Here is a 27,226-nt window from a genome sequence, read left to right on the forward strand (position 1 = left end):
CAAGTATTCGATCTACAATAGTGATGATCAACACTGAATAAATAATTAACATATTTTTCTCTTTGTTTACTAAGAAAAAAATAAGCTTTTGTAAATATTTATAGGTAAAACCATTCAACATCAACTTAAAACACAGAAAAAAACAAATTAAATAAGATGTAAGTCTGTATAAGCCTAAAGTTAATTTCTCTGGTAAAGAGTTAAACGTACTGAGGAGTTTGTCCAGAATATTGCTAAAATTGAAACATACACAGACAATGCTGCCTGAAGTTACAAACTTTACAAACAAAGATGGATAGTAGCTAGCAGGTACATCCAGCTGACGAATCCCAAATTGGACGAAACGCGCGTCCTGGATTCCACTACTAGCCACTATCCATCATTGCTTATAATCCTTGTGAATTAAGACTATATCAAGGCAATACGCGCAGAAAGCACATATGCCAACCAGAGACTGATCAATTGTAATCCTAAATAACAATAGAAAGATACAAGTAACCAACACCAAGTGAAGAAAAGTACTGTTGAAGTTACATAGAATTTAAATGAATGGAATGGTATACAAAGGCAGGAAATATCATCTAAACCTAGAGATTATAACGGATTAAGTAATAATTATAGAATCCTGAACACAATAGGAGGTTAAATGATAACTAGAAATTACTTGAGTCTTATTTATATAGTTCCATTTGTTTAGCACCGGCATGTATGTGTAAAATATTTTATTTACTAGATGATACAGCTGGCAAGTTTGCGGTACGATCAACCGCCTAAATACTTCTGGTTCACAGGTTGATAGAAAGCATATTATGAATATTCAAAAGGTGATGATATTCTGCAAGTTCAGTGGTAGAATGTACCCAATTATATTCTTAAAATAAAACAATGAAAGAATATGGTTACAGTCACTGACTGATTTTATTTAAATGACCACTGAATACTAGGAAAAACTGAAAAGTTCTTCTGTCTCAGTGTATGACTCCATGACCCCATAGAGAATCAAGCTTTGGGTCTTTGGGTCTCTTAAGGAACGTTTGATCTTAACAGTAAGCTAACATCCAACTGTTTACATATTTAACTACAATTTCAAAAGGTGATTCCAGAATTCTAGTGATAAGATATGACTAGTGATGTTTAACTTTGTCGAATGTGAAACAGTTTCTGACCCAGGATCGTGAGTTGATTGAAGTTAGACTTCTACGTCACTTGATGTTGATTTAGTGATTTAGAGGATAAGCACTCTCTGAGACACTTGAAGGCCATGTGTTTCATATTCTGTAAGGTTGTGAGTATGCACTTTAAGGAATCTCACACAAAAACAAAACATCTGTCCAATCCTTCCGGAATTCCATTGTTCGATCAAATAAACTTACTCCGTTGAGTTAACTATAGAATTTGACAATCTCCGCAAGTTTACCATTTTTTTCTGCAGTTTTAACCTTAACCAGCTTTTACTTCATGTTTGAAGCAGAAACTGATTTCATACCAAATTTGCCGGTTAGCTGATATATTAATTAGTACTTTCTATACAAGAAAACGTCGTTAACATTAATAAATTAAATGATACATAATTGTTTCTTTGAACAAATCGATAATCGGACGTAGTATTTGCAAACTTGAGAAATTAAAACATTTAAAATAAATTAACAAATATTACCAAAAATTAAGTAAACTATTCCCTGAGAAGACACTAATATGTTTTCGTGACTAAATATTTTAGTTTAATATTCAATAGACACAAACTAATTAATTGTTTGTGTTATATCCCGTGGAGATTTATGAATGGTAACTTTGAGAACTATTTATGGACCAATGTGATATGTATACTTCCTATTGTACAATTGTTAAGTAACTAAACTATTATTATTCGTGTCCCTCTTATTATAAGCTTTATTTTGACCTATGAACGATTATTATACGATTTACCATTCTTCAGTTATCCCGAGTCCCTTAATTACTGTTCCCCCTATTCACAGCCACATTTTGCCAAATCTTGTACAAATGTTGTTTTCTGTTTTATGAAAAAATGTTGTCAGTTTGTTTGGTATATACACCCAGTATGTTTGAGAATAATGATTCATATTGCAGAGGCTGTTATTGGTGTTGTGGACTTAACTGACTGGGCTAGGCAGATAGCAGGACTGATAAGTAATCAAGACTGCTCATACGGTTTTTGTGTATCATTGGGCGATCGATAAATTCACTGCTCCGTGATAGGCAGTATTATCACGTTCATATATTAAACAGGGTACGCACGCACTCACTCGATATAACAGTTTGAAGCTAACTTTAATCTTTGACTGATATCAAGTTGCAAAAAAAATTGAAAAATGGAATAAATTGGATAGTTATTTGTTTTAGTTCTGGAACTCTTAAACAACAAGTATGGACAATGCCTCACAATGTTAAACCAAATAATTAGACTGTAATGTCAAACTTCCATTTCCATTTCTGAATATAAGGTTTAAAATACTCGAAAGATCTTTGTCACGATTCTTCTGATCAGTTAGAAAGCTAGAAAGTGAACGATTATGATGCTTTATCATACATAATTTTATTGGAGTGGTCAGATCAACAAGATATCTATTAGATATGCTATATAATTTCGAACCTTTAGAAATCAGTTTCTTAAGATTATTTTCCTGAAAATATTCCATAATCTTTTTCATAAATATGACAAATCACAGCCCGTTACTTTATGCTAAGAAGAAGTGGTTTTTCATATTCTTTAAATGTATATTACCTAAACAGTTATAATCGACATCATTTAGCATGATTATCATAGATTTGATAATAGAGCCATTCATATTCCGAAATACTCACGTTGCTCTTTGACAAATTACGCTCATCACCCAACACTAGACAAAATAAAACTAAGTACTTTTATAATAGCTCTGATCACACTCCTGAGTAAGTCCACTTTTTGTCTAGCGAATAAATCTGTCACTCTAATTTGGGTATTTTATGACCTTCGGATATACATTGTCATTTGTGATCTTGTTAATCATAGTATGTGTGCTTTCATGAATGCTTGATTAATGTCTGTCATATATACTCTAAATGATATATATCCACTCTAAATGTGCCTTTCATATTATGGTAGTGTAGAGAGCAGTCTATGCCAAATCTGGAAGAGAAAAACTGGATCAATAACTTGACAAGCATAGATTATCTATAGTTTGTATTCGTCACAGATTGATCTCATTTGAAGTGGTATTAAAAAACAAGGAGAAATGAATGGCTACTTGCTATGGTATAGAGCCACTTAAATGTGCACTCACGATCCTACCAGGTGTAGAATCAAAGACATTCAGACTTCATGACAAACTCTTCTTGAACCCTGACCAAGTTGTTTTAAAGGGTCCTGAGCCTGATCCATGATGGGGTCGTTGATGCACACCGTTGAGTAGTCTCATTCGAGGATAAAGCAGTTTTCCAGTGCACTCTGTACTGCACTCTGCACTTTTTTTAATGCTACCTCAACTGAAACCAACGTGTGACTAATACAACCAACAAACCTAGCCAATCTTTATAATACTCCTTCAGCTAATTGACTTATACTTTGAAATAACAAATATATTTTTATTGATTGCAAATAACAAAGAAAATTTTCAGCTCAAGTATTTGCTTTCAGTGATGTTGTGAGTGATGATGAACTAGACAGTTTGGTTATGAGTATCCATTGACATTCTAGATAATTCCGTCAAGGCATAACTCAATTATAAGTTAATGTTTTGAGATTATTCCACACATGCCAAAATAAGTCAAGGATAATGATCTTACTTGTGACTGTTTATCTTCACAAGCTTTGCACTGATTTGTGTTCATTTAAAAAACTACTCTGATAACTACATTAATACAATAATATCAGCACTAGACTTGTAGTGAACAAAACACGATTGGGACAATCGAATGTACTTAAGCACGAAATTACAGACTATCTCACTAAATTCTGATAACCATACAACAAACAGTTAATTTGCAAAATAACAAGCAATCGTCTCAATCTTCACTGTTCCTTCTGTAAATATCAGTTCATCTTCTCTAATTCCGTTGTTCATGCATTTTCCTACCATTTGTGCTTCATTTCAGTTCTTTCCTTATCGGTCTTCTTCCAAAATACATTCTATGTCTAACCATCGCCATATACTACCTATATGGATATAAGTAGATCACACTACAGTATGAGTTTACTTTAATCCTAGTGGTTTAAACGATATTGTTTATCAAAGAGTTTCACAAAATCAGAATATGTGAAACCATTCTACATGAATGCATTACTCTATTGAATTCCAGTCTTTTTAAAAACATAATTTACTTTAGGAAACAATAATAACCCAATACAAGTTTGTAAACTACTATTTCATCTCATTTTTTGAGATAAGGTTTCCTGAGTTCTACATATAGTATCCTTTTAACACGAACACTAAAGTTATCTCTTAAAAACATAACATCAATAAAGTATGAAGCGACAAGAATTAAGCCATAAAATGATATAGCGTATGTTTTAAACATGATTAAAATAGTTGTGTTTTCCAGTTGACTCGGTTGAGCTAGATTAAAAAGAACATCGAAATCCATGTTCTTATTAATAATTTCATATTCATTACAAATGAGAAATAAGAAAAAAATATTCAACAAAGCCTTTTTATTCATTTTATGCTTTTAAACATGGTATTCTTTTAAATTTAATATCTACTGAATTATTTATACAATATTTATTTACGCATGAAGAACTTTGTCTCGTTTTATGATTCTAATGAAAGGATTTCAAACAGGTCGATTATCGTTAAAAAAAGAGAAAAGAACAATATTTTTCTATCCTTATTCAGAATTCTGTTTTACAGAAATGATTTTAAAATGCAATTCTTTAAATATGAGAATGTTCGGAATTCATTTCTTTCTAAATAAGCTCTGATTCTTCAGCCTGCATCGGTGACAGGCACAAAGATCACTTAACCTATCTTAAGAGTCACATAATCTTTACTTAAATGCTATTTGAAAACATTTTGGGCCCCAATCGAAGAAACTCGTTTGGTTCCTGGTAAATTGTGCTACCTATAGTACAAATAATTTGCATGTCTGCCTACCAAAGGGTTATTATAGCTTCTTACAGTTTGATCTCTCCTAAGTTAAGTCTATGGAAAACGAGAAAAAGGCAGCATTTTTCATCCGTCATGTGGTAAGAACATATTTCATGACGTGATAATGTGAATCTTCTACTTCACTAAATATCGAATTACTTATCACAAAACCAGTAAATATTGTTAATTTATGTGTTTCACAAACAAAATCTAGCAAACGTAAGATCTACGAAAGTCAAAGTTTTAGCGGGATATATAGAATGATCATATGTGACTTTCTGACAATGTTCTTTTTGGTAAACAGGATTCTCTTTAGTAAATCAGTTTATTATAATGTTCATTTCCAGTAAGAAAAAAACTACCAATAAATGATATAACACATTCAGTAAATACAAATCCATATATTAGCAAAATAAAAGACTTATATAAACTAATTGACGCTAATTGTCGTATAAATCATGTTGACTACTTCACTTCAACACCAAGCAATTTGTAGAAATCTGGAAACCCACAGCATCCACTACGATATGAGAATCCTATCAGCATCATGAACTCATATATATATGAATCACCCTCCTGCCTGATGGTTATTATTTGATGAGTTATGTAATTCATATGAAGACAAAGTGATAAGTCTTGCTGTTTGAACGCTATACTCGGATTCTAAGCTATTCTCGTAACCCCCAAGCTAGAACTACGTAGCGACTTGAACACGAGAGAAAAGGCGCAAAATATGCGAGAAGCACTTTACTCCAAAGATTCATTCATGTACAGAAAATATAGGATTTTTTTATAGTATTTTAGAAGTCCTTGGGTTTTCCTGAAAATTTTAGAATACTACTAAACATAGTAGTAGTGTAGTAATCAGACAGTCAGTGACTTTTCATTTTCGCGATGTTTCTAGCAAAACTTCTAGTCAAACGCTGTTTGGATAAAATGCTTCTTAATATTTCCTGAGCTTGTCATGTATATTGCGAGAAACCTTCTGCATCATCCCAACACAAAGACCATGGAAACGAGTTTATCCATACATTTATTTATAGTTTTTGTAACCAGTTCAGAAATTAAGAATTCATTTAGACTGTTTGCAAATAATATTGTTTGAATATCAATTAAACTGACCATTAAAATGTTAAATATTCTGTTTTCTTCTACTAAACAGTCTTTACGTATGGCAAATGAACTTTCAAGAACAATTCAGCCTACAAACAATCAAACCAGATTATCAAAAACAAATATTTCAACACATTTAAAATTAAAACCTTTATCAACCAAATCAAATTATCGAATATCACATAATTTTATAGAGCATGGATCTACAACACAAACAACTTTAAGAGCATTAGCAAATTGGTCTAGAAAACGGACAAGACTGTAATCTCCATTTTTTGTGAATAAAACATTGTAATCCGTTTAAAAATAAACAAACTAGACACAATGCCAGATCCACCAAAGTTCTTTTTCAAATCAAATTAAAAAATAAATATCTGATTTCATCATATTATTTGTTGATTTCTATTTCTCAGTGAATTTGAATCTTTTCTTTGGACTGTTTTGTTCCAAATATGTTTCGAATATTATTGGAACAGTTGTATTTTGAAAATAACTATTATAAATGTAGTTTATATCAGTAAAATAGTATCCATTTTTTATTAATAAGATAAATGGATTTTCATTTCAAAAGTTCAGAAAGTATCCACTTTGACTATCTCCTAAGCAAAAACTTGAATGTAAAGACAATTTTACGTCTAAAGTAATAAAGCCGTTTTTCAACATCACTATACGGTAATTAGTTATTCGGTGAGACTATAGTTTATAGACGACCTTTGAGAGACGCTAGAATGACCTTGAGAGTGTCCATATAATCACTAGGACGAAATGAGGATTATAAACCTATGTGAGGAGTTCGAATTATGATTTACAGTTCATGGTTAAGGTTAGGAATTATACTTGGGGTTTTCATCATGAACTGACATCAGCTATAATGTCAAAACTCTATTTATCCAAATGGATGAGTTAATTTCGCGCCAAAATTAGAGACCTATTATCTTATATCTGATTGGTTCGTCCATAAATTATGGTCTCGGGAGTTATTCTCTGAAATATCTATTTTTTTAAACAATCAACCATAAGTTCTCCTGATAAGTCTAATGAAGCATGAAACTTTAGTTCAGAGTTTACCATCCATTAAATTCAAATATTTACTTATTCATTCATAAATGAGATATTAGAAACATAGGTTGGAAGTAAAACTATAAGATGATTGCATTGAAGTGGATATGAATTATCTCTATCTCAAAGGTTATTTCATTCGCATTATATTATCTTTATTGTTAGGTGAATATAAGAAATATTGAATTTTAACTTATTTGTAATGAATGACAGTACATCTTTTTTGTATAGTTTTCATAGAAATGTTTATTTCATCGTATATATTCAACTGCGGAACGTATAAATAAATAATCACAACCTGATATCCAAGGTATTTTCAACCACTATGCTTGAGCTTGGTCTGGCAAATAATGTATTTTGATTCATATCATTTGAATAAGATTTTGACTTACTCAAAGTATACTTACACTTTAAACACTGAAAAATGAATCTTCGAATAAAATTTGGCAATCATGACAATTGATTCTTAGGGAATTAGTGTTATTTATCCTAAATACCTGCATACTAGAGGTATTTTCACAGTTTCAAAGGAATGGGGATATTTGCTGACAGGAGAATTCCCTAATAATCTTATGGGTCAAAACTCATAATATAATGACTTTGATGTCCGATAATGAAATTCAATCTAATTGTCTCAAAATAGGTAGCCTAAGTATATATAAAAACAATACCTGATTTAGGAGCATCAAATAATTGATATATCTATAAAAACCTAAATACCTGCTACATAGACATTCTTGAGGTAATGCACTAATGTATGGTCGTTAGCAAATAGGTCATTGGTTTTCTACGTGTGTAGATTGTCAACCTGTCATTTGCTGTAACTACTACCTTCAGAAACTTTTACAGTTTATCTCATTGAAAACTGATATCATACAAAGGAAGCTGTACGATTTAACAGCTTTCCATCTTTCATGTACTTAGTGGATTATGATTGATACCTGCTAAATACGTCTCTACTTAAGCATAGTTTAAAATACTGGATGAAAAACACAAATGTGAAATGACTTGGAACTTTAAATGGAATTTTAAAACAAAATCTACACTCCAGTAGGGAATGTTCACCAACCGGATGAAAAAAAGAGTCTGAAAGTTCTAAGTATAACCCAAAAATGTTGTGCTTAACCTGGCTCTAATTCAATTACTGCAAAACTTTATTGTGCTTTTCGTTTATACTCCTGATGTATTTTAATAGCATACACTGAGTTTACATTGAGTTTAGATTCTGTATACTTTAGTTGCAGTTACTATGTATCGTTTACGTTCAGTCAATATCATACCGCTTCTCATACTAATTCAGTAATAGCATAATATTATTCGAAAATAAGAAAATATAAATCTACAGTTTAATCTACGTCGCGATGTACTAACACCAAATGGAATAGAGGGGGGCATCGAGAAGCATTAGAAATGAAAAACTGTCTGGCTAGATGTGAGACCGTTAGTTTATAATGACACAGTAGATAAGATTTGATTACAAGTTGGCGAACTGTGTATGTCTGTCCAAATGTTAGAGTGACAGTCATCTCTCTTCAGTAAAGGAAACTCAGTTATCTAATCAGAATTTTCTTACTATTCTAAGTGCTTGGAGATAAAATATTGCTCCATGTTTGCCAATAAGATTATATTTTAGAAGAACGATTTTATCCCTTTTACCCATCAGTTTATTCGTATCAGAAATTTCCAATATCTTATGTCTTTGTGATTAGCCTGTATAAACAGACTGATTTATTTGGGCTTACTTCTTGACGTTACGGTGCGATTGTAGAATCTTGGTTTCATCTGTTGATGGTATGTGTGGTAGTTGATAGAGGGTTTATATTCCTTGAATATAAATTAGTGTAGTAGCCTTAGGTGAAGGTGATAGCGTGGGTGTATTTAGTTTTACTATTATTTTTGCTATTATTTACATTTCTTTCACTAACTCTCATAATTTGTATAATTACCATTATTGACCGTAAAACTGTTGTTTAAAAAAACAACCTATGAACTTCCGTCCCAATTTTGCATACCCCATAGCGTGACACATTGATTATTACTCACAAATACACTGCTGCATATATATACATCTTGTTTTCAATTGTCCGCTGTTACGACAACAGAAATCTAATACATTTGCTGCCTATGTTTACAGATCACAGTGATATTCTCATTGAATGCTTTATCCGGATATATCTCAGATTATGGTAATTATAGTTGGAACCACTAACTACTTATAATTGTGGATTACAAAACCAGTAGGAAATTTAACACCTCTATTCCTGACAATTGAATTAACATCCCGTATATTGTTCTTGTGTGTACAACTTATATTTGGTGTGTCAACACATTAATTTTCTTTCGTAATAACCTTGTTATCATTTTTGGAACTGTTGCATTTTGGTTCACCCCACTAGGACTACTGGCTATCTTACTACCAGGAGGGAGAGTGGCTGACTGCAATAAGAAGGATTATAAAATCAAAATCCAGATGAATGAAGAGAAGATACTGTTCAGAATGAATGAAGGGATAGTTAACGCGAACGATGAGGACTTTCAAAAGTCAAATGAAAACAAATATATAGAGGTGATAAAGAGCGAAGTGGGCAGAAATAGACTAACAATAATGTGTGGTATTTGTACGAACTGATTATTTCTTTTCATTTGATTGCCCACTGGTTTTGAATTCCAGGTATAATTAGTTTATTTGTGGTTATCTAGTTCCACCTGTCTTAAATTGCACTATTTCGGAGATTCCGAATAAGCACAATAGTTCGAATACCTCTAATTATCATATAATGTTACTACTAAAAATAATAATATTGGTCTTATTGTTTTGAAAGTCCCCCGAAGTGCCCCAATTCATGGTACTGTTGTCGTGTTGTCCTGATTGACTCAGCTCATGGACATATTGCGAAGTTGTTAATTAATGCTGCTCTCAGACTTCTTGCTGGAAACATTTGTGGTTTGCTTGCATTCTTACAGATGGGAATTAAGTCCAGTTTAGTTAAACACTTATATTTATTATAAGGTAGTTAATAGTTGTATTCACTAACCACTTTTTTACCATATAGTGCGCTATTCTTCAGCAATATCTTGACTTCATGATGGTCAAGAAAAATATATAAGTTATTTTTCATTTTTCGATAGAACTTTCCTTCATAATAGTACCACCCAAATCCTTCACAAATTTTGTATATTGATGTAATCATTGACTCGGAGTGACTCAAAAACTTCTTATTCCATTCAGACGAACTCAGCGTCTTGACTTGATCGAATGACTCTTGGTTTTATTGGATCTTCTTTCAAGTTCAGAGTGAATACGTGAATATCGTTTGCTACAGTATTAGTAAAGAAGAATGGGATATCGATCAAGTATAGCTGTTTAAGGTGAGGGACCGTAAGTTTTAGGTGAGTATACGGTCTTGAGCTTCTTCTAAAAAATGTCCACTAAGAATGATTTGGTCACCTTGGCAGGAAGAAGATTCGAGTAAGGCCAAATCGCCATGAAATCGATTGTAAATGTGCGTTTAAACTAGATATAGACAGTGAATACAATGGATTATTGACATACCTTGTACACGTAAATACAACCGCATTGAGACTAGAGCTTCTGATCACTATTTATACGACGAATTCAGAACACTTAATTAAAAATCCCACTTCCGAATCATAGACTTCATCCACAAATATGAGGATCAAATCATTCAGTCACATATTTCCTTGATCATACATCAATGGCCTACACGCTGGTTAGGTATGATAATGTTGCATAGCGTTGTGTCACAAAACGGGTTACAAACATTGTGAGTTTGCTCCATGATTGAGGAACAGTATCTAGAGTGACGTTTTTTTAGTTCTGGTGAAGTCATAGCAAACCTCATGCACTCTACCAAAAGATAGGACGAAAGGTTAATTCATGCTCACTTCTAGAAGGAACTTACATAACTTGCTAATTTGCACAAAGAAAATGTTTGCACTAATTTTCAGGCTGGCTTTTTCACGTTTTATCCCTACTTTGTGTCTGCTAGATGTAGATAAGTAATACATTTTATGGTGGCTTTATTAAAATAATATGCATTGTGAGCAGCATGGCACAGGATGGTCATATCCTGTTTAATCCATCTGCGCACCACAGATTACGAGATTGGTGCCACCCCTCGACATGGGTAGGGTTTATATTTTGATCCAGGGACCACCTTCACTATTCTCTTGTGAGCGTGTCTTAATAGAGTAATATCCTTCCTTAGGAGGCGGAACAATGCAGTCCTTCTAGATGACCTTGTAGATGACCTTGTATAGTCCGGTATAAGAGGTTTGTTACGATGTGACAACCTAATTTATAAGACGTTACATGGAGATCATATCATTGTCTATTCTGATTCGTCGCGTCGTAACAATCAAAATATATGAAGTCTAGCATTTCTGAAGAGCACATTTGAACCGGGAAGAGAGTGATATATTTGATACAGAAAGCAAGAGGTTATAGCGACAACACATGATTAACCCAGACATGTCGTTTCGATTCATCGTTCCTGCATTCACTATTCTTGACCTTCTCCTAGCGTTGCATGTTAGATGTAAATCTCAGTAATTATACTCTCACCTTCGAAGATCGTTTGTTTGAGAAACAAAACCACTACAAAACCCCAAGACACGTTATGCTTTGGCGGTTGTAGGATACTGATAGGAAGAGAAATTTAAAGCGCCGAAACAGAGATACCATCAAAGTTTAAACTTCTTTTAATTTCCAAGGGTTTTCATTATCTTATCAGAGAGATAAAAGCTATAGTCTTGAATAATTCCCCATGATGATAGGTTTTTTTAACACTCAATATGGATGCAAGCTTATTAGTCTTGGGGCAAACAAGCTCCGTTGTCTCTGAGGGACTATCCTGCATAAAATACTTGCAAAGCCGTGCTGTTCCGTTTTATTGTGTCAGCGTACCTTCACACAACACCCTTTAGCTAAAATACGATGCATTGCTGTCACAGTTTGCTAGCCCAGGAGAGCATGAGAGGTCGATAGCATCACTGCGACATTGCATAGAATTAAATTCCAAGTTCAGGCTTTTACTTATAATAAACATTACACAAGGATAATCATAGGACTAGAGATTAGTAAACACTAACATAAGTAATGAGCTTGATGGTTGCTCGCGTACCTGAGATATATTGTTTCCGCAAATTTTTGAGAACGTTAGGACGTCAATTTTTCGGCACAGTTGAGAGATCCCTGTTGAAAAACATGCCACATACTAAGGTTTCTTCACTTCTTCCAATCTGTTTAGTTATAGTTCGGAGGCTCCTAACGATAACTAATGCAAGAAATTGACATGTAACCTGGAGGTCCGGTTAGATCAACAAGGTCTGTACCTTGGGAACTAACTAAATAATTTATTCAAGACAATGCATATGTTTTTACATTAATTGCCCCGGGAGTATGTCATGTACCTGATGTGCGATGGAAAGTTTGTCCAGTGGGCAAGGCTCTAAAAGAGCACTTATTAGATGATGAGCTGTCAAATTCCTGATGAAAGTACTACAGCTCGATTCAGCAATCTGAAATCGTCCCTAGTAGAATGTCAGTGCTTCCTAGGTTTTATTCATAGGTGCGTTTACAAAATATCTCAGTACGTAAACATGGTTGACCTGAATATTTCCCTTATTATTGCCTTTTTATTACTTTTTTATATTGCCTTTGCGTTCAGATAGAGCCGACACGTTAATCTATAATTGAGTATTCATCTACCTTACAAAATTATCAGTTCACTGAATGGTGATGGTTGCTCTATATTAGTTGACTCTGAATAGCTGTCACATTGTTTTCAGTGGAGAAATACTGTTAGCACTAATAATATTTCCAAAGAAGTTTAAAGAAATGTATCTGACTTGATACTTCTGTATGTCCACAACGATTTAGAGTTTTTTGAAATAACTTAAGGCATAGTCCATATGCCGAAGGTGCTAGTTTCTATCTACACTTGCCAAAAGACAGTTTTTAGCGTTTGTATTCCAAGAGTTGCAACCTTTGAAGAGGTTGTCGGTGCGGCATCTTCCAGTACGAAATACATAAGCGAAATTCGTAACGACTGAAAATAGTTGTTTTGGTTGTTCTAAGGGTATCGCCGTCAGACCAATTTACTTGATAACACGTTTCTGCTGAGCTGAATTTCGAAATAACGGTTATATCCCTCGAGAATATGGTTAACTAAACATGAGGTCAAGAGTAATCGTCAGGAGTTTTACTTAAGTGATGTTGTCGACACATGCGGCCAGTATCACATGTTTTCTTGTAGTTTTAGTGGCTAAGTGCAATGAGAAAGTTCATAGGTTATTCAACCGATGAATTACCATCGAGTCCGTCATATGGTCTTATTCTTTCTTCTCCAGTCTCAGTTTTCAGAGCGCTAGTCGGCATGCTTTCAAGGATATAAATGGTCATAAAATCGTGACGTGCTATGTAACAACACTGATCACTCACGATAATTTCATTATGGTTCGCTATACTTTACGTGTCAGTTAAATATATGTTTGACTCTAATCGGACGTTACCGTTCACTTCGTGAACAACAACCGGTATGCTAAGCGAGCGTAGTTTAGTGGAAAATCTCGGAATCGAACAATAAAATTGAAGCAAGTTAACTGCCTCTACAAGTGTGACAAGCTGCATACTATACAGTTATTAGATTTAAAGACATATGAAACACAAACATGTAAACTGTCATTGAGACAGAAGATGTGGCATTTTATCATGGCTATAAAATCCATTTCCGTTTTCTATAATTACAGTCTAATCTCCAAACCGCTACTTAGCATCAACAGCTTCCAAATATTTTCTTTATGATTCGCACCAGGGACAAACTTAGATATGTGTTTCAGAGGATTTCGAGATTTCCTTAGATGTGTCGTCATCATTTTTTTTGATTCAATGATGTGTTTAAAATGTTTTGGTTCATTAGTTGGTCATCACCAGGTCGTCTATACCCTACCGTGGCCAGAAATCTGACTCCAATTTGACTGTATGATGATTTTTAAAAAATATATAAACCCTGTAGCATGTATATAATTATCGACCAAGCTCACGTTAATGAATAACGGAATAAAGTAAGGCAAACACGAAACTCGATGTTGGATATATTTGTATTTCGCGTATTCATCACCTTAAACATACAATAAGAAGGATGGGGCAAAGTGGTTAGGGTGAGCGTATCAACTCAACTTGGTAAAGGATGACAAGTGGTGAACAGGTTGTAAAAGAATCGCTGACAAGGCCGAAACAAGCGCAGATACTGATCCAGTAAATAAACTACATTTTGTGCTCAACAACCAGAATAACCCATATATGCGTGACACAGTACTAAACGCAAGAACATTAAGAGGTTGTTAATTGTGTATTTCTTTTGATTTTTATCATTTATTTGAACGGGTTGATCCCTTTAAATTTAAAATTTTTCTTCTGGGTTCATAAACTTTTCATGGCTGCTCCTTTTACTATTAGTTGTCAGGGTTTAACTTTATAGACGTAACCTTACTGACCTTGTTCAATAATGGCGCAATGTTAGAGAATCTCTCTTCTGATTCCAAGTAATGAGTGAAGTTGTCGAGGTACACGTTAGCCTTGTTCCGTTTGTGGTTACCTTCTCTATAGATTACTCTTTCTGACTCAACGGATGATTCTTCTGATGAACAGGTATCTCAGCTAACCATAAAGTCCGAATACTTTTAGGATGAGTCAGAGAGTGAATTTACTGGTCAATTTAAACTTGATAAAGCTAAAAAAAATATCGAGTGTAACAACGACTCATTCGATGAGGATACTGAGGTAGGCCATATCTCCGTAGTTCAGTTCTCGTTAGACATGTCCTATATGTTTTGAATTATGGACTTCGTCAGGACCACACAAAGTCTGCTGTCTTCGTTGTGGACATCTTTTCGGCTATTCGTATGTCAAACCAGTTCATTTTGATTTTTAATTTGTAGGTGTGTCATGAAATGGTTCAAGTCTGTTGGGAAGAAAGCTAAGTGCCCTCAATGCAATGCGAAAGCCAATCGACGTGACATCCGAGTACTTTACTGTAAAAACTTAAAGGTGAGTGAAATCTATCCGATATATAGATAATAGTTCTCTAAGGGTTAAAGAGTATACTTTTAGCGCATTAACATTTTGTAACATTTTGTCTATGCGAATTTATTCGTGAGTGAGATATAGGCTTAACTTAGGATTTTATCTTTTTCAGGTTCGGCCTTTATCCCTTGATATAACTCATGGTCTACTGTCAATCATCTGAGACCAAAATTTTATCTTTTGGGTAATTTCTGTCCTTTAACCACTACTTAGTTGCCTCGAAGTACCTGATTTGTCGTAGGAAGTCACCATTCTCCTGTCATCAAGGTTCCGAACAAGAGGATTTTACCTTCCAGATTAACATATTCGCTTTATCTTTTGCTCTGTCAATTATCACGTGGCTCAATCGCCAATTAGAACACAGACTTCTGTGAATTCGACACTGCCAAACCAATGACGCGTTAATCATTACGAGAAGCTTAGAGTCAACTCAGAGTCCCCATTGATTCTTCTCGCCTAGCTCTGTCCGTTTGAGTCTAGAACACAATCTCAGCTTCCATTGTATGAATCATGTATTTCAGACATACTTAGTGTATATACAAGCAAATTAGACGGCACCATACCATAAAATAGAAAGTAACAACTATACAAGATCAAGCCAAATGTTTGTATGACAGACTGTGACTAGTAAATTGGGAATGACTTGAGAATACTAATAATAGTAATAATAGAATAATAATAATAATAATAGTAGTCAATAGGTCAAATGGAGGCTTATCGTATATATATATATATATATATATATAGTTACTTAGTTATCCAATAGGAATATATGTAATAATAGTCCATAAATAATTCCTAGCAGTTACCATTCATTTGTTCTCCGTGAAGATATGACAACAACAGTCCTCTGAATTCTGACTGATTGCGTCAAGAGCAGATTTTATTTACCTCGACTAAGCCTTCTTAGAAACCATAGCATTCAGTAGTGTCCTTTAAAACTAACTCAGTTTTACCCCCTATATTTTATGATCTAACTTTTCTTATACTGCCCTTAACAGGTGTATGCGTAGGCAAAACAACATTATGTTTGTTTGTTACCTTGAATCTCCATCGTTTAACATTTCATGGTACTTTAACGTAACTATTTTCTTGTCAATTAACAGTGTTAATTCACTTAATTGATATACACTGTTCCTGATCTAACTTATCGTTAATACTTTAAATACTTTTGAATATCTAAAAGTAACAAATTTCTGAGGCTTACGGCATTGCCTACTTACTCCTAGACATTTTATGTGTAGTTATCAATCGCAGTTCTGAATATTCACGTTTCACACCTATGCATTATCGTTTTAATAACCAAATGAATTTTAAAAATTTCAGGTTTTGGATACAACCGACCGAGACAGAGCCTTGGCTGAACTTGAGCGTGAAAAGCGAGGGCGACAGAAAGCAGAACAGGAGGCTGCAGAATTTAAAGCAAGATGTGATCTTCTCCATGCACAGGTACTTCAACTTCGCGATGAGCTTCAGACTACCAAGGGACTTCCCAAGGTTCAGTCATCTCTTTTGCAAAATACTAGTGAAATCTCAAATTATAAAGCGTCAAGGCAAGTCGATTTAGTCCGGAATTCTTGAATTATTGAACCTATTACCTTAATTTGACCATTGTCTTCTAGTGCGTTTTTAGGCTCAGATAATCTTGTCACTTTATGGTCTCGGTTGGACAATAATTTATGGATAATCCTTGAGCAACGCTACGTTGACCTTGAGTGTCCACGCACTTGATGGGTGATAAATTAGCTTGAGGAATCAGGATTAAGATTTACATCTGGGCGTTAGGGTTTTTATGACGAACTTACACTAGCGATGACAAATAGATGAATGAAATTCGCGCCGAAACCCAAGACCTGTTATCTTGAATCTGATTAGTTTGCGCATAAGTTATAGTCTGCCCATAGTTCATGTTTTGATCACAATGTTCCACCGCATGATCCTGTGAATTGTTGTTTTGAGTTGCCTCGCCACTGCATTTGCTTTGTTTATTCCCTCAATTTTAGCAGATATATTACTTGTGCTTGAGTAATCGTAGTTTCACAGTTTGCACTTCGTTTGGTTTTTATATTTGTATTTTTTCCATATAAAAGGTAAAATGTATTCATTCACCTAATCTTTTAAAAGTGCCTTATCACTGGAAGTTGCGAAATTTAAAGAAAGTCAGTCTAAATTATTTCTATACCGAACTGATACCAGAAACTAATTGGGTATCACCCAAGCAATTATAAACAACGAAGCACTTAACAAAAATATGCATTGGTCCAATTCGTCTCATTTCACAGCGACACACTTGAAATGAATTAACGCAGCGTGAACTATGGGAGTTAAAATGGTACCAAAAGTATGGAAAGAATAAACACGGAATCTAATTAGGGAACAAGACGAGAATAGGAAATAAAAAGTACGAATGTAGTAGTAAAACTCAGTATTTAAGCAAAGTAACAAAATAAATACTTCACACAATTGTAACCAAATGTCAATGACTTCACTGACCAGTTTCATATATTTATCTAACCTCCACTAGCTCTTTTTGTTAATTAACTTTACATAAACGTATCCTAATTTTCTTAAAATGTAATAAAGCAGTTCTATTTCCCTTCCCGTAATATCTTTTAGCTCAGATGGTTCAACTGGTTTTGACGGTCAGTTTACACTAGTAAACACTTTACTGATCTCAGTTGTAAGTTATTTCGATATGTAATGTTATTTTTTATGTAGTTTTAGTTCATCCCGCTGTAATAATATACTTATACTAATCTAAACAACTATTGAATGACGTTATAATTTTTAAGCGTATCAGCATTTATTCATTATTTTAAAAACAAATGTGTATAAAAGTTGGTCAGGGAAAATCTTAACTATTGAGTTTATATGTTGTCTGGACATCTATATTCTAGTGACGTAAATATCTCACGTCGAATTATCCTTTGTTATTATCTTCAAGGTGAGAACGTACCTAATAGTCTTACATTATGAATATCTTGATATTTTGTCATAGTCGCAACATCCAGACATGTAGTTCTATTGCAAACATTTAGAGATTACTGGATGTCCAGGTCGCTTAAAATGGATGTCTTTCGCTTTGTTAGAATATGTAACTTTTATTAAAGGATTTTTACTTCTTTTCAATCTGTTACATATAAAATTCCATATAATTTCTGATTATTTCTGCATCACTTTTTTCCAGCTCAGGTCTCGAGAACTTTTTTGGGTTATCTGGTTTTCTTAGTTTTCACCTAACCATTCATTCCAAATAGTTAGTGTTATTATTTACATCTTGAATTCTAATTAGCTAAATATATTTATTTTGCCAATTACTGTTTCCTGTTTATTTATGCCAGCATGTAGCATATATCTATTTAAGTTATAGTTTTCACCGCCATCTACCAAGAATTTTAGCTTTTCCGTACTAAGTGATCAACCATATAAGTAGTCGATAAGTATTATTTGGTAAAAAATTATTCAATTCGTTTGTTTAAAGAATCTGGTTCTCTTTGATTCTCAGTTGTCGTCTAACTAATATCAAGCCGTGACATTAACTTTCTCCAAAATGGTTAGTTGAAGAAGCTTACGTGTTAGTTATTCTAAAAACAATTAATTGTTCATCCATGTGGTCATTATTTAGAAATTTTGGTTCGAAGGTATTCTTTTGACCGATGAGTATCATCGCTGTAGTCTTACAAAAGTAATTTCCCATTTATAAATATTTTTTATATCTGTAATACTAGATACCTATATTTTGGTTCATGTTGACCCATAACATTCTCTACACAATCTTCTAGTTTTTACATTTTATTTACCCCCAAATGCCCTGGTACGGCTGAGAGTGGGCAAGAGTCCGCTTTCCCTCTCGAAATGCTCTCACATGGCCACGCGTATACAGCCTCTGTCAGGGAAGTCCTACTCACTGCCTTCTCGTGGCGTTAGTTGTTTACGAAATTGAGAGGACGAAAAGCGAATGTCCGGCGCTTTAACCGGGTTGGTGGATACGGCGAGTCCACCTAGGGGAGTTGGAAAACCTTGATTCCAAACCAATGGTGCACATGGGCTTCAATACCCTGAGGGACCAAATGGCGTATAAACCAATTGTTGGTCACCGGCTACCATGGAACTGCATCTCCTTACGATGCTCCACTGCCTTGTGGGTTAGACCTTTAGGTCAAAGGTTCCGGGTGTGGTCCCCTAAGAAAACCACCTGCTTTAGTTTGAGCACCTGGGCAGTATCACAGCCCTCACACAAATCAAATGAGATTTGTGTGGCGCATATATATCTGATGCCCTTTGTACCAATATTTATGTGTTCAAATAAATAAATAAAAATCAATAATTTCTGTCTATAAATCTTTGTTGTTTCTGTCATTTCAGTGCGGAAATTGTCGTGTTATGGCATCGTGTGACTATTTAAATACCTTGTGTGTTTCACAGTCTTCAACTAATCCAATATTTCGAGGATTTGGAATACGTAAGGTTAGTGTAGTTAAGTGCATGGTAATCACTTCAGATTATTCATTTTGTTGTATTTTGTGCATTACCTAACTTCATTTGATCACTGAGTTTATCGGGGATAGCTAACAAATTAAGTACTCTTACCATATTATTTATATAGTAGAGTTTGAAGCAAACAATCTTGTGTTCATGCTCCACTTAAAATTCACTGGAGTGTTGACAAATACAGTTATGTCCAAAATAAGACCTGATAAATGTCTCAAATTCCATTGATAACATAACTTAATCATCATAAAAATGTCATTAATTAAGCGAATGTCCGGCGCTTTAACCGGGTTGGTGGACACGGAGGGTCCACCTAGGGGAGTTGGAAAAACCTGATTCCAAACCAATAGTGCACATGGGCTCCAGTATCCTGACGGAACGAATGACGAGTGAACCTGCTGTTGGTCACCGGCTACCATGAGACTGCATCTCCTCACGATGCTCCGCTGCCTTGTGGATCAGACCTTTAGGTCAAAGGCTCGGGGTGTGGCCCCCTAAGAAAACCATCTGCTTCAGTCTGTGCACCCGGGCAGTATCACAGCCCACACACAAATGACATGAAATGACGCACTACACTAACTACACTGCTCTCGTTCCTAATAGAAGAAAGACAATTTACATTATTATTATTATTATTACCATTATTATTATTATTATTATTATTATCATTACTATTATTTACTACGTCGCTTTTTCACTCCCTTTATCCCCAAATTGTGTATCCTTCCTTTCCAACTTATGCAGTAGCTCGCCCATGGTGGAAACTCTGTCCTATCTAAACGATCTCCAGTCACTGTCTGGTTGAAAGTGAATGCTTCCACCGATTACGAATACTGAAGCAGTCTTTCTGAAACCACGTACGCCGTTCAAGCTGGCTTCCTTCAACGTTCGCACACTAATGCATATCAGACAACAGATGGGGCTGGCTATGTCTTTAGAAAGTCTTAATGTTGATGTTTGCTGTCTATCTGAGACCCGTATTCAAGACTCTAGTGAAGTACTACAAATTCGCTCTCCATCTGTCGCTTCGAAAAGCTTGTTTCACGTGCGCTTATCCGGGGTTTCTGTGGCATCTTCGTCCGGTCTTGCAGGCGTTGGTGTTGCACTAAGCGCTAGGGCTGAGGCAGCACTAATCGATTGGATCCCCATTAACAGTCGGTTATGTGCTGTTAGATTAGAAAGTTCCATCAAAGTGAGAAGAAACCGGCGTGAGAAACGGTGTCTTTTCGTCATCTCCGCCTATGCCCCGACAGATTGCAGCCCGGATGCAATCAAGGATGAGTTTTACCACCAGTTAACAGTTCTTCTCCAGAAAGCGCGTTCGACAGATATTGTAGTATTAGCCGGAGACTTGAATGCTCAGGTCGGGCGTCTAGGCACAGAAGGGAGTCGTTTAGGTGGCCGATGGGGACTTGTTGGTCGCAGGACAGATAACGGGGACCGTTTGCTGCAAATGTGCACAGACCACAACCTGTTTCTGGCCAGCACTAACTTCCGGCACAGTCATCGCCGGTGTGCCACCTGGCGTCCTCCCTCTGCATCTCAAGCCTGGACTCAGATTGATCACATCGCGATCAGCTACCGCTGGCGTGGTTGTGTACAAGACTGCCGCTCCTTTTGGAGTACCTATCTGGAGTCTGATCATACCCTGGTCTGCGCCAATCTCACCTTACTTTTCAGTGGCCGAAGGATTGACCACCACCAACGGATTGATGTTAGTAAGCTGGCTGCAACTTCTGTTGCAAGTAAGTATCGAGCGGAGCTAGCTCCTAGGCTAGCTACCATCCTACCGAAAAGTATAGATGAGCATTGGTTGCATCTTCACGACGCCATGAAAATGGCGGGTAAAGCCGCTTGCGGCTTCGCGAAACGTCCCGCTTATAAGCACTGGGTTTCTTCTGGCTCCTTACAACTGATGGAAGCCCGTCGGTCTACTCCAGGTGACCGTGAGTTTGACCACAAACGAAGGCTGTTACGTAGTGAAATCGAGCAAAGCTTGCGTAAGGACCGAGAAGCCTGGTGGTCGGAGCGTGCTAATGAGATGGAAGCAGCAGCTGCATCTGGTAACTGTCGGAAGCTCTTACAACTCATCCGAGCCACTAGCAGCAAGAAGTCTGGTGTGAGTGAAACAATCTACGAGGATGACGGGATGCCAATCACTAACATCTCTCGACGTCTTGGACGATGGGCGGAATTTTTCGAAGGGCAGTTCAACTGGCCTGCTGCTCCGGCAACATCAACCAGTTTGTCCTGCCCCCCATGGCCGGTGACGACTGATCCACCAAACGAGGCGGAAGTCCGCAAGGAACTCCAACTCTTGAAGCGCTACAAATCACCGGGCCCAGATGACTTACCTCCAGCTCTTTTTAAAGATGGTGGTGACTTTCTGGCTAAGGAACTGACGGTGTTGTTTACAAAGGTTTGGGAGCAAGAAAGTGTTCCAACATCATGGAATGAGTCAATAGTCGTCCCTATCTTTAAAAAGGGTTCACGTTGTTCCTGTAATAGCTATCGGGGGATAAGTCTACTTCCGATTGCGTCCAAACTATTGGCTTCTGTCATTCTTCGTAGGTTGTTTAAAACCCGAGAACGATTGACTCGCGAGGAGCAGGCTGGTTTTCGTCCTGGTCAAGGATGCATTGATCACATCTTCACCCTCCGCCAAATGTTAGAACACCGTCATACTTATCGCAGGCCAACAATCGTAGTGTTTCTTGATATCAGGGCTGCCTTCGATTCGTTGGACAGGACTGTTCTCTGGGATTGTCTATTGAAGAAGGGTGTGCCTGAAAAGTTCATTAACATCTTAAAGGCCCTGTATACGAACACCTCAGGCAGAGTGAGGGCATACAACCACCTTTCTCCCTTGTTTCATTCGAGCAGTGGGGTTAGGCAGGGTTGCCCGATCTCACCATTCCTCTTCAACTTTGCCATCGATGACATTCTGGAAACAGCTCTGATGGATGTAAGTAATGGCGGTGTGGATATGTTGCCTGGAGAACGACTTCTCGACCTCGAGTATGCGGATGATATTGTCTTACTGTGCGATAATGCCCAAGGCATGCAATCCGCACTTAATCAGTTGGCAATCAGTGTCCGCAGGTACGGCATGTGCTTTGCACCCTCCAAGTGCAAAGTACTCCTACAAGACTGGCAGGATTCTCATCCTGTACTCACCCTGGATGGTGAGCAGATTGAAGTAGTTGAGAAGTTCGTGTATCTAGGTGGCTATATAAGTGCTGGTGGTGGCGTGAGTGATGAGATTGATGCACGTATGATGAAAGCCAGAGCGGCTTATGCCAATCTGGGCCATCTTTGGCGCCTTCGTGATGTTAGTCTGGCTGTAAAAGGTCGGATCTACAACGCGTCGGTGAGAGCAGTTTTGCTCTATGCTTGTGAAACCTGGCCTCTCCGAGTTGAGGATGTCAGACGACTCTCTGTGTTCGATCATCGTTGTCTCCGAAGGATTGCTGACATACAGTGGCAACACCATGTTAGTAATGCAGAGGTTCGGCATCGTGTGTTCGGGCGCAGAGACGGTAATTCAATTGGTGTCACCATCTTGAAACACCGACTTCGGTGGCTTGGACATGTTTTACGAATGTCGTCCCAGAGAATTCCACGTCGTGCATTATTTGCCGACTCTGGGACTGGTTGGAAAAAGCGGAGAGGAGGTCAGTGTATGACATGGTGTCGTGGCATGAAAGAAAGCTGCAAAGGGCTAGCTTCTGTTGGTCCTTCACGACTCCCTGGCTGGGGTCCGAGAGATGGTGCAACACAGTGGCTAGAGACGTTATCAGATATGGCTCAGAATAGAAGCCAGTGGCGAACCTGCTGTAACCTTCTTTTACTTTCTACATAAAGAGTGGTTCTAACTTTCTTAACTGAAAGAGTCTTCTGGTTGTACATTTTAGTCCGCCTTATCTTTTCATCCCTTCTCTTCCTACTTTCATTATTTTGTGTGGCGCCTATGTATCTGGTGCCCTTTTGTACCAATATATATGTGTTTAAATAAATAATGAAATAAAACATTAATTATTGACATCAGTACAATTAATAGTAGAATCTAAGACATACTGTTGATACACTTTCTGTACCTGATTTGTACACAGCCCAATTGGTCGCTGGATAGTTTCAGAACCCAAAAACTCAGTTCAATTTGACAATGAGGACCTAAATATTAGTAAAAGGCGATTAATAATCATAAGTTTCTGCTAAAAATAAATTAACATATACAACTAATGCCTTGATACTCTGCCCTCTTTAAAACAAATTTCTCTCATGAAGTTTATTTCTCTAGGTGACACTGACACAATGAATTCATTTTGTATTGGTCGTTTAAATTCCCCAATAGACGTTTAGGAATGTGATTGATCAGTCTCCTATTGGCATATGTGCATCCTGTTCGGATTACCTCGATACTGCATTAAGTTACAGTAATTATAAGCAGAGATGGATGGTGTCTAGCAATGGAATTCAAGACGAGCGTTTCGTCCTAGTTTCCTTTCCTAGCCTCAATCCACCTCCGTTTATAACAGTGAAAGTCTATTACTATTATTATATATTTATTCCATTTTAAATGCAAACCACTTTTAATGTATTTTTCATCAGGTGAATAGTTCTGAACAAAGATTAATAAAATATGTACACTTGCATACACAACCGATCCGTGACTTGGCATTTCATCCAGAAGCTCATGATGGTATTATTGCAAGCGCAAGCTTAGATAAAACTTTACGTCTCACTAGTTTATTAAATGATTCAGTGAGTTTAATTTATTTATGCTTTTATTTTTGTATTACCAGTTGTGCTTAATCTAATCACGGGTTAAATGTGTAATTTAAATTATTGTTTATTGACAATTAAGTGCTGAAGATCATCTATTCATGGTAAATTTTAACTACAAAGACTTACCGTAAGAAATATTATTCCTATTTTTTCACAAGTGTCAGAGTAGTAAAGCGAAATGCTTCTCATAATTAAATTATTTAAATTAAGCAATGTTAGACTTGTATTATATATTTTCGCCCATGATACAGATAATTGTCGATCCACTTTTTGGATAAGATATCAGGCTGATAGCTGAGTGGGCACTGTTCATGATAGGTTTCGAGTTACTTACTTACGCCTGTTACCCCCCGTCGAGGAGTTTAGGCCGCACACCAGCATTCTTCATCCAACTCTGTCCTGAGCCTTCCTTTCCAGTTAACATTCATCGTTTTCATATCTGCTTTTATTTCCCGGCGTAATGTGTTCTTTGGCGTTCCTCTTTTCCGCTTCCCTTCAGCATTCCAAGTTAGGGATTGCCCTGTAATGCACATTGGTGATTTCCTTAATGTATGTCCTATCCACTTCCAACGTCTTTTCCTAATTTCCTCTTCAGCTGGAAGCTGGTTTGTCCTCTCCCATAAAACGCTGTTGCTGATAGTATCCGGCCAATGAATGTTGAGTATTTTGCGTAGACAACTGTTTATGAATACTTGTACCTTCCTGATGATGGTCGTAGTAGTTCTCCACGTTTCAGCTCCGTACAGTAGGACTATCTTGACGTTCGTATTGAAGATTCTCACTTTGAAATTAATTGAGAGTTGTTTTGAGTTCCATATGTTCTTCAATTGTAGAAATGCTGCCCTTGCTTTGCCAATCCTCGCCTTTACATCTGCATCCGATCCTCCTTGTTTATCAATGATGCTTCCCAGGTACGTAAATGTTACAACTCTTCCAGAGTTTCGCCATCAAGTGTGATTGGGTTGGTGTTCTTCGTGTTGTATTTGAGAATGTTGCTTTTTCTTTTGTGCATGTTGAGACCTATTGATGCAGAGACTGCTGCTACATTTGTTGTCTTCGTCTGTATTTGTTCGTGTGTATGAGATAGGAGGGCTAGGTCATCTGCGAAGTTCATTGTATTCCGTGCTTCCCGTCGAAGTCTTCATGATCCAGTCAATCACCAGAAGGAAGAGGAATGGGGAGAGTAGACAGCCTTGTCTGACTCCGGTCCTTACTGGAAATGCATCTGTCAGTTGTCCTCCATGCATGACTTTGCACTGTAGTCCATCGTATGAGTTCTGGATAATGTTGACAATCTTTTCAGGAACTCCATAGTGTCGAAGAAGTTTCCATAATGTTCTCCTGTCCACACTGTCAAACGCCTTCTCATAGTCAATGAAGTTGACGTATAGTGATGAGTTCCACTCAACTGATTGTTCCACGATTATCCGTAGTGTCGCAATCTGGTCTGTGAACGACCTATCCTTACGGAATCCAGCCTGTTGATCTTGAGGTTGGGCGTCTACTGCGTCTTTCATTCGATTCAGCAGCACTCTGTTGAAAACTTTTCCTGGTACTGATAACAAACTGATGCCTCTGTAATTCTCACATTTGCACAGATCTCCTTTCTTTGGTATCTTGATGAGATATCCTTCTTTCCAGTCTGTCAGTAGCACTTGTTCCTCTTCCCAAATCTTCTTGAATAGAAGGTGAAGCATGTTTGCAGTTACTTCAATGTCTGACTTCAGTGCTTCAGCTGGTATATTGTCAGGTCCTGCCGCCTTCCCAATTTTGATTTGTCTGATGGCCATCTTGACTTCTTTGGTCGTTGGTGAAGTGATATCTATAGGAAGGTCAGTGTGTGCTGCTTCGATGTCCGGTGGATTCAATGGGGCTGGTCTATTCAGCAGTTCCTCGAAGTATTCTGCCCATCTTTTCCCCTGTTCTTGAGTCTCAGTGATTGTCTTTCCTTCTTTGTCCTTGACTGGCCTCTCTTGTTTACTATATCTCCCTGCCAATTTCTTCGTTGTATCATATAGTTGTCTCATATTCCCTTCTCTTGCAGCTTTTTCCACCGTCGTTGCTAGTTCTCCCATGTATTTCTGCTAGTTGGCTTTAATGCTTTTCTTCACTTCCTTGTTTGCTTCAGCGTAGTCTGCTTGTGCTTTGACTTTCTCTGCTCGTGTTCGGCTGTTGTTAATTGCTAGTTTCCTGTTCTTCCTTTCTTGAATCTTGTCCAGGGTTCCCATAGAGATCCATTCCTTATGATGATGCTTCTTAGAACCAAGAACCTCCTGACACGTTGAAGTTAGTGCTTCTTTTATCCCTTTCCAGTTGTCCTCCATCGTAGTTTCTTGTTCATTCAGTAGATCCTGTAGAGCTTGGAACCTGTTGTTGAGAGTTATCGTGAGTTCGTTGAGCTTGTCAGTATCTCGAAGGAAGGCTGTATTGAACCTTTGTAGTGTTGTTTGTGCAGTTTTCCAGTTTATCTTTAGCTTCAGTCCCATCTTGGCCACAACCAGGTGGTGATCTGAAGCTATGTCAGCTCCTCTCCTGATTCTCACATCAATTGTCCTTCGGAATTGTTTGGTGATACAAATATGAT

At 36.7% G+C, this 27,226-nt stretch overlaps 2 protein-coding genes across 2 annotated transcripts in view; both read left to right on the forward strand.

The window, feature by feature from the left end:
- Window positions 1-5,140: 5,140 nt before the first annotated feature.
- Window positions 5,141-6,462, forward strand: Smp_173980 (hypothetical protein; the record flags this gene model as incomplete). The annotated part of the gene is made up of 2 exons (XM_018791584.1): window positions 5,141-5,182; window positions 6,247-6,462. 2 exons carry the CDS (start codon window positions 5,141-5,143, stop codon window positions 6,460-6,462), a joined length of 258 nt encoding a protein of 85 aa, XP_018645292.1.
- Window positions 6,463-14,908: 8,446 nt separating this feature from the next.
- The window catches only part of Smp_211340 (DEAD box ATP-dependent RNA helicase, putative), a gene marked incomplete at both ends in the record, with an annotated part of 32,958 nt that continues 20,640 nt past the window's right edge, over window positions 14,909-27,226 (forward strand). Inside the window, 7 exons of the mRNA XM_018791585.1 lie at window positions 14,909-14,926; window positions 14,963-15,060; window positions 15,095-15,184; window positions 15,219-15,327; window positions 16,690-16,920; window positions 19,729-19,830; window positions 24,466-24,612. Of these exons, the coding sequence (XP_018645293.1) occupies window positions 14,909-14,926; window positions 14,963-15,060; window positions 15,095-15,184; window positions 15,219-15,327; window positions 16,690-16,920; window positions 19,729-19,830; window positions 24,466-24,612 (795 nt within the window). The remainder of the gene's footprint in view (window positions 14,927-14,962; window positions 15,061-15,094; window positions 15,185-15,218; window positions 15,328-16,689; window positions 16,921-19,728; window positions 19,831-24,465; window positions 24,613-27,226) is intronic.

Source organism: Schistosoma mansoni (genome assembly GCF_000237925.1).
Source record: "Schistosoma mansoni, WGS project CABG00000000 data, chromosome 2 unplaced supercontig 0120, strain Puerto Rico, whole genome shotgun sequence".
NCBI lineage: Eukaryota > Metazoa > Platyhelminthes > Trematoda > Strigeidida > Schistosomatidae > Schistosoma > Schistosoma mansoni.